The sequence below is a fragment of the Drosophila subpulchrella genome, chromosome 3L (genome assembly GCF_014743375.2).
Source record: "Drosophila subpulchrella strain 33 F10 #4 breed RU33 chromosome 3L, RU_Dsub_v1.1 Primary Assembly, whole genome shotgun sequence".
Lineage (NCBI taxonomy): Eukaryota > Metazoa > Arthropoda > Insecta > Diptera > Drosophilidae > Drosophila > Drosophila subpulchrella.
Window position 1 is genome coordinate 28,371,317 of NC_050612.1, and position 8,995 is coordinate 28,380,311.

The following is an 8,995-nucleotide window of genomic DNA, read 5'->3' on the forward strand; positions in this document are numbered from 1 at the left end:
AATTGATGAAAGGAGTGGCTAATGAAAGGTTGGTTAAGTGCAGGAATAACTGATTTTTATGGAAGAAAAGCATTTCCGCTTGCACGGGAAGTACAAGATGTGGAGATTAGACTTAGGTAAAGTATAAACTTTATTACCAAACTAAAGGCTTGTAATTATTGAAGTTCTAAAAAAAAACCTTTTTTGAATTACATATTTTTAGTAAAAAATAAATAAATGATGTTTAATTTATGAAGTTTATGGTTTTCTAGAAATATTGTGTAAGCCCTATCAAGTTAACTGTTACAAATTTACAACTTAGTAAACTGCTTGTCAAAAAATTGTGAAACTGCCTTTATCAGTAGCTTCCAACGATTGGAACGGGACGATTGGAGCTCTTTAAATTATTTGTAATAAAATAAAAGTTTATTTTGTTTCAAAATCTTTGTGAAATGGCCAATCGGATGAGAGGAGGGGCCTGCTGTCCTTCAAGATGTGGACCCGCCTGTCCACCTTGTCCACCCTGCCCGCCCTGTGATCCACCGTAAGTCTAGCATTTTCATAATTTATCTATATTTTTATTTTAACCTAACAATATTATATAAGTCTGGTACGTCTGAAAAAACTGTGGCCAGAGCCCTATGATCCCTGCTCCTTTAAGAACTGTCTGATCTTTGGCGGTCATGATGAACCCTATGTGCAACCCTTTGATCCCAAGGCTTGTGCTCGAATGCGTCGTAATGATATAGACCGATCTCTGGGTTACCCTATAGGCGTAGTTTCCGGTACCATAATTGTAAAGGCGGGCATTCCGAATCAGGAGAGCGTTCGATTTGGTGGAAATCTCAAGGGATTCGCTCACTCCTATTACACCCGTCGCGATGAATGGAAGCCCGAGACCATCGACATGATAGTAAACGAAGGTCAGGTGTTGTTCAACGATTCTGAGAATATGTATCCCCCGAATGCGGTGGAAGCACCCGATATATACGATGAAAATGAGCAAAGGGTTACTCGACACTTTAAAATCAACGATATTGAGTTTGCCATGGAGTTGGAGGCGCCCTTCGAAATCTACGGCTATGAAAATATCATACACAATCTACGCAGGATCTTAAGAGCCTTTTTTAAGAAGGCCAAATATGGGATTTTCTATACACCCAACTGGTATTTGCTGATTTGGAAGGAGAAGGGTGTGTGGATGGTATTGGATCTGAATGGCAGGGATAAGAGCACTATGAAACCCAATTACGAAGAGGGTTATCCTCTGCTCTTGTGCCTGAAGTCCTTCGACAATGTCATTTGGTTAATTAAAAAGGAGAGTGATCTAGAAAAGACTTCTAGGTTTACGATTAGAGAGATCTTAGTGGTTCGCATGGCCACTCCCGGAAATACAGGACAAAGTTGGGAGCGAGAACATGGAATGCGAATGAGTCAATTCGATGTGATAGCCTCTGATTATGCCTATGTCAAGTCCAATCTTCATTTAACGCTGAACTCAAAGGATGCCCTGAGGAACCGTAGTGCCCTACCAGTTGCTGTGGCCACAGCTTTGGCCTCCAAAATCGATCATCCAGCCACATGGGACCAGAAGATGTACGACAAGGTCATGTGCTATGGCGTTAATATGTGCAAAAATTGCTGGGAACCCTGTGTGGATCTCAGTATGCCCATGGACCTAGATGATTTCCCACGACAGATTCGCATGGGTCAGTTTGTGGCCGAGATAATGCTTACTCCCAATGTTTACGAGGGCTGGTGGAAGTGTGTGCCGATGTACAAGTTCAACGATTTTCATCTGATGTTGGAGAAGGCCCTGGATCAAAATGATTATGTGATCTTCCAAATCAACAATCAAATGTACTCGCTATGGAAGAAGTCAGACTTTATCTATCTAATGGATCCGTATCGCCACAATATAGTGGGTCGCATTTTAGAGGAGGGTGAGGATCCGAAGAGTGCTACGGTCAGGATGTTCGGAAATATGGATCGTCTGTTGAGTGTCTTTCATCAGATTCTACTAGAATCGAACCGATCGGCTATTTTCCATATACATACTCTAAGGATAAGAAATATAACTGAATGTCCTCCCGGAACTGCTCCTGCTTTACTTCCTCCCGATGAAGATGTGGAGGTACGATCTCTTAATGAGAACATTCGCTTCGATGAGAACTACGACAAGTGCCTGCAAGAGCTGGGCGAGATTAGCGACTTTGAGGAGGATCTGGTCTCTGAGATCGAACCCATTGTGGAGGTCAGTTCCTCCGAGGAGATGGTCGAGGAGGAAGAAGGTGGTGGCGGCGGAGAAGTCGAAGGAGGCGAGGGAGAAGACGATGAAGATTAGCCCCAAGGACTTCTTCTCAATAGAAAATTTTCGGTATTTCTTATACATTTTTTACTTCAAGGTTTTCAGGATTTACGATTTAATTATTTCATTATCTGATCATGTGTACAAATTTAGAATATAAATTTAAGTCAATCAAGCAAAGTGTTTACTATAATGTAATAGTCATGACTATCGATAGTGTCCACCATCAACATTATCGATACTATCGATAAATAGAAAATGTATGACAAATTAAAATAAATCAGGAAAAGTAAAATATTTTTATAATGGAAGCTTAAGAAATACAAAATTACTGAGCGATGGTCCAAACTGCAAAACCGTCGATATTTTCGATAGTGCTATCGATTGATTCACCAACCGTATACTATACATCTCCTTTTCGTTTCTTTTTTGCTTTCGCAGTGCTCAAGAGACCTGACTCAGTAGCATCAATTTGTCACTTGCAGCTTTTCTATATCCAACTTTGTCGCGACCTGTTATCCTTTCCTCAGGATTTTCCTATTTTTTTAACAAGCACGACAAGAGGAAAAATGTGTGCGTGTGGAAAGCGGAAAAGCGGAGATGGTGTGAGGATACAAGTAAAACATTTTGAATTAAATGTCACGTTGTCGGTGTAAAGTCGCTTGTTCAGCGACACGGCGACAACAAGAGGATATGGCTAAAATAGTCCTAGGACGCGCGGATCCTTGAAGCGTTTTGGTCTCTCTCTATATTATTGCCACCTCTCGACAAGCGATGGGCGGTGGATGTGGGCGTGGTCCGTGTGTGTCATTAAAAACAGAGCAGGTAACGTTGAAAATGAAAAAAAAAAGAAATCGCTGGCGGCCTGCTGAGAAGCCTTACCATTTTCCCATTTCACCAGGAATGAAAAAAAAAACGGCACACACACTCTGGGGCATCAGTCACTTAGACAGCAGGTTACCTGTGCCACCTCATCTCACCTGTGCTTATTTGCATGGCTGACAACATTGTTGTTTGTTCTTGTTTGTTTTTTTCCTGCACCCGGAGACATTTCTGTCTTTATTTTTGCATTCGGGCGCTGGATTCTTCTTCGCTTCTCTCGCAGCGACAACATTTCACAAAAGTCGACAGCGCGAAATTAATGGAAATTTAAAAATTGCATTTTTCGACATCAGCGCAAGAGGGGCGAATGGAAAAGGGACTGACATTGTGGTCTCGCCTGTCGCTGGGAGATAATAGAGACGACAGGTTGAGTAAAATGCTTTTCAGGTTTCGGTACTTTAGGCTTTCTCCACTTCCCAAAACACAACTTAAATACCTGCTTTCCACTTTAACCATTTCGTTATTAATTAATCGTATTTTCTGGCTTACCTGCAATGAGAAAAGAGAAGAAAAATCAAAGTTAGTTCTGGTTTTATTATGCACATTTCATATATTTATTATATTTATTATAACAAATTGCATTCACTCAAATACAATTAAAATTTCATCAACTGAACATTCAAAGTGAGCAAAAAAAAAATCCGATTTTTTTTCCATGAGGGGTTTTATGCATTTTTTCGCTGTTTGCTGATTGCATTAATTTTTAATTTTGCGTGTAAATATCGCACTACCGCACGTCTCTGCTGCAGCAAATTGTTTGGCGCAATTAATTTGTAGTTTCACCTGTGCCACGCCCCCTGCTCAACTGTGGTAATTAAACTACAGCTGCCATGCCCCCGTCTCCGCCCATGTGGCGTCATATGTCAACGACAGCCGAACGACCAACTATGCAAAACAAAACCTCTGGAAAACCTAGAAAGAAAGGCGGCAAAAATGAACAAAACCAAAACAAACAAAAAACTATGGTCACTGGACACAGGACAGCTTTTCAGGGAAAATTGGGATTGAGGGGGTGCAGGGGGGTTTTGTCGCAATTTTCCTGCTAAGTGCACATGATAAATTAATGATTGAAGCCTGGTTTATGTGTGTGCTTGCCAGCAAATCGAAGCGTAACGTCGCCTATGACAAAGTGATTAATTGTCAGACTACTGCGCCAAAAACAGGGGTGGTGGGTTGGGGAAAATAAAGGGGGGCTGGCTGTAACTGGAGCAGGCATATATATCCATCGACCCATCACAGGTAATTTGTGCACTTTTTGACGTGGCTTGTCCCAAGAAACCTGGCCATGTAAATAAACCTCGGTCTTAACACCACCCACCTTTACCTGTTAAGTGGTTCCCCCCCCCCCCCCCCCCCATTGCATTTACCTGCCCCCTTTTTGGCTGCCAGAAAGTCAAAGCAGACGTCGTTAGAGCCCACATATGAGAACTTCTGACTAATTGATTGGGCAACTTTTGTGCCTCGCACGTGGGGGTCGAAAATATGAAGCTCAATTTTGCAGGCCATTCTGGGGTTAAATGGGCTTTAAATGAAAAATGGAAAAGTGCAAGCCGTGTAGGCAGACGAATATTTATTTGCTCATCAAATTTAATTCAAAGAAAACATAACGTATACGCAGTGTTGTCATAAAAAATATTTTAGAAAGAAATATCTAGAAAATAGAATAGTTATGAAAAATAAATTAAATACATTTCTTAATAGAGCACGATCCAATTTAAAATATACAAAGAATCGATTTAAACTTTATTGTTAATTATATCTAATGACTGAAAATGTACGGCACAACCAATATTCAAATGGTAATTATTTATAAATTCTCTTTTTGGTTTAAATAAAACTTGACAAATTGTAAATTTTAAGTTCAGCCCAAAACCAGAACCACAAATAATGTTTAAAAAAAGCAAATTTACATTAACTGACAACGACAGTAACTATGTGTAAACAATCCTACATGCAAATAATTTCCACTGCAACATTGCAACAACTTTGACAGCAACTAACAGAAACAGAACCACAAACTTTGCGATTTTCCAGCCAAATAAAAGTGCAACGGGAAAAGTTTCAGGTCAGAAACTTATACAGTCGTTTACCCTAACTTAAAAGCAGTCGGAAAGAAACAATTTTTAGCTTTAAAGAAATTATCAAAATATTTAGAAGGCTTAAGAATTAGAATAAAGGGAAAAAATCAAAAATATTATATTTCTATTTTCTTTTTATCAGTGTTCCATGTATATCTCTAAGTGCATTTAAGCAAACAAAATAAAAACCATTAAATACCCACATTTAAATATATGGACCTGGAAACAAGTGAAAACAATAGCATCATGCTCCATTAGATAACCATGTTCCCTGAGGCAGAAATGCGTTTTAAATAAATTGCATTCTTATGCAATAAATTCTAGTTTGGTTTGAAGTTAAAGCTGCAAACTTAGTTTTTTATTAAAACTTTAGTTTGGTGGGGAAAAAAGGTAGAAAATCCAGCTAATATGCAAATATTTGCTCTAACCTGCAGGCGGGCATAAAACAAATATCCCGAAGAGTTGCATAGATAAAACAATACATAGAAGGGAATATAAAAAGGAGTGGAAAACAAAGCAGGAATAATAACGAGCTTTATGAGAAGGATTTGCATATATGTGTGTGTTTGCATGTGGGAGTTTTTATGGCCACCACAACAACTGCAATTGCAGCTAAAAGAAAACTCTGTTTCGTTTTTCCACTTTTTGTATACTTTTTTTTTGAGCCACCACACTTCACTTGCAACAATAACAAGGAACCGCCAGACGATTGTCCTTTGGCCATGGCATCATCGTCATCATCCTCCCGAGTCCTTTGGCATGTTGGCCATAGGATCCTGTCGGCAAAAAAGCAAAAAAGCATTCCCACAATCCAGTGTCCCTGCACAGTTAACGGTATTTGCATGTAATTAAATTTTCCACTCGGCAACTGCAAACTGCAGCTGCTTTCTCCTATTTGCACAGGACTGAATAAAAACTGCAGCTTGTTTTGGTGGGGAGGATGGCGGTGATTCTATTGCCCCAGGCAGGTTTTTTCCCCTGATTTTTTTTTGATCAGAAGGTGACCTCATCACGTTGGCCAGAAGTTCTGCCATTAAATTTGTAATGGACCCAAAGTGATGCCAAATTACCAGGGACAGAAATCGAAACTGAACATGGAAAGTGATTATGTGTGAATTTAAAGAAATATAATATACAAAAAAACACAATATTCCACTCATGTTACCTACTTTAGTAGAAAGATTCGACATACAAATATTTTTACATGAAATGTTATTATAAAATATTAAAAAAAATATTTTTCTATTGATACTTGTGTATTTAAGCACAGATGGCTTAAGATTAATCAAAATATTTTTTATTTTTAGTTAATTACCTAAGTTGGGCATGATTGTCATTTAAAGTCTAAGGACTGTCTTAGCCTTGTCAACTCTAATACGTAACTCTTTTTTCAGATTAGTATTTCTCTCTATATGTGAGCTCATTGCCAGTGACGATGACTAGTTTCCCTCTGACCTTTGACCCTCAATCGTGCGAAATACAATTTTCAATTATCGAGAGATCTCTGCAATTTCCCTGCCACCCCACAAACAAATGCAAATCAATTTCCCGGCAAGGAGCCAGGCAATCAACTCGGCCAAGAGGAGAGCGAAACAATGCCAGCAAAAACAGCCAATAAAAATAAGCCAAAAATATATAAACAACAATTGGCTAGAGGCAACGCCAAAAGGCAACCGCAAAAGCAAAAACATTCCACATGCGAAAGGCGGTATCAAAAAGGGGGCGTGGCATGGAGGGGCCAGGACTGAAGTACAGTAAACATTTGGCCATTTTGGCGAATGAACTTTTTATGAGGCAAGCAAAAAAAAAAAAGCATAGAAAAAGGAGCAGTGTGGCAGAAGCCAGCAGCTGAAAGCTAATCCCAGCTAAACAATTTTCTTGGCCACACCAATTTAATGCTGCTGGCTCAGCGGTGGGCGGGAAATACCGAAATGAGCTGAATCGAATTCAATTCCGAACCAAAACACTCGATATAAAGCAAAAATTTCTATTAAACCAAATTGTTGCAAGCGCATAATAAAAGTCAAAGAGAAGGAAAACAATGGGGCAAATTATTGGTGGCAAACAAATGGGTAAATACCCTTGTTTTGTTGAAGGAACATTTTTGAGGACGGGTGCCAAAAGTGGCAGACAAAACAAGGAAATAAATATTTGGAACAAAATTGGTCAAAGTTAAGAAATTTAAATTTATTAAAAATATTTTTTCACTCTTGGAAACAATAATATTAATAGTTTGGTAGAATAAAATAATACAAGTAATTTTAATTGTATTGAAGTGCTTTAAAATGTAGCTTAGTAATGTATTTTTCCTCTTAGAAAGAATTATATATAGATTGAAGTAAAATATATATTATGTACAATATTATGTATTTTAAACACTAATACATTTCATATGTAAATTAAATTTACATAATTTTTAAAAAATATCTAACAAAGTTACTCTTATGATATTAGAGTATAAGTGCCTATGAAGGACTCCCAAGAATTCGCTGAACTAAATCGCTGAGTGGCAGCTGGCTCCCACACCAAGACACCAAGACTAATAAATGTACTGCAGGCTACAAAAATAAACAACTTCTCACAGATACAAGCGCACACACACACTCTCGGGGGCAAAACGCACTTAATGAATAAGGTGTAGAAAGAAATGTAAACAGATACTTAACCTCCAGCGAAAGAAAGGCTGCAAACGAAATAAAAATCAACAGAAGTGAGATTAGGGGTGTGTATCTGTGTGTGAGTATCTGTGTGCGGTGTGAATATGTATGAATACGGCAAAGTAAAGCCAAATGAAATAAAGGAAAATGTAAGCAAATAATAAAAGGAAAACAGCTAAGCGCTTTTCCTCCCCCCGCGGGCAGTCCAAAAACCCCAAAGACCAACCTCGGAAACCACTTGGACATGAAAAACGAACTGAAGGTGTGTGATTACGTATCTATGTGTGCGGTGTGCGTGTGTGTCTGTGTGGCTTTTCCAACATATAATTAAGTGTCTGGCAAAGCGCAGCAAAGTCACGTAATTCTATTTAAGATTATTTAATAAAAAGCACACGACGGGGACAGTTAATTAACATTTTCTCTGAGCTTTCATTTGCATTTCGCTCGTTCCCATTCACTCAAAGCGTACTACGCGGCGTATGAGTAATGTCCAAAATTTGTATGTGGTTTTCTTTGCGTTCAGCCGCGAAATACATTTAATTAAATACCTATTAATGTTTCAACAAATGTAATATGTTTTACAGAACGGTTACAATCATCACCACTTACTTTTCAAAGGATTAAACATTTTTAAAATGCTGTTTCAGTACTTAAATATTTTAAAAGACACATTTCAGGGATTTATTTGATTTATTTCCCTGTCGAACTTATAAATTTCTTCTGCATGAAAGAAAAAATGGCTTTGGCTTTTATCTGGGCCATTTATCAAATGAACCCCTAATCCAGAACGGAACTCTGAAATTGCATTTCAAAATGCTGTAATATCATACGGATTCATATCAATGTCACATCTTTTCCGCCAATGATTTATGCTTGCATAAAAAATTAAATATAATTTCTTTATGCCCATTTCCTGGCGGGCAATTACACAAAGGCAACAAAAAAAGAACACAAAACATATGAAAAATATGCAAATTTTTAAAAGCTCGCAAATAAAAAGGTAGATAGGGCTAACCAAAACACGTTTTTGCGTTTGTTTCACCGCAAAATGGCAAATGGCATTTTATGTGCATAAATGTATATGCATTTTA

The 8,995-nt window shown here is 38.3% G+C and overlaps 2 protein-coding genes across 19 annotated transcripts in view; one reads left to right on the forward strand and one right to left on the reverse strand.

Moving 5' to 3' along the window:
- LOC119553279 (protein alan shepard) overlaps positions 1 to 8,995 on the reverse strand; it is a 146,983-nt gene that overhangs the window by 89,571 nt on the left and 48,417 nt on the right. The gene's annotated exons all lie outside the window — the stretch shown is intronic.
- Positions 337 to 2,462, forward strand: LOC119553281. Its single transcript, XM_037863592.1, has 2 exons — positions 337 to 523; positions 586 to 2,462. The coding sequence occupies exons 1-2, from the start codon at positions 432 to 434 to the stop codon at positions 2,321 to 2,323; spliced, it is 1,830 nt and encodes a 609-aa protein (XP_037719520.1). The 5' UTR covers positions 337 to 431; the 3' UTR covers positions 2,324 to 2,462.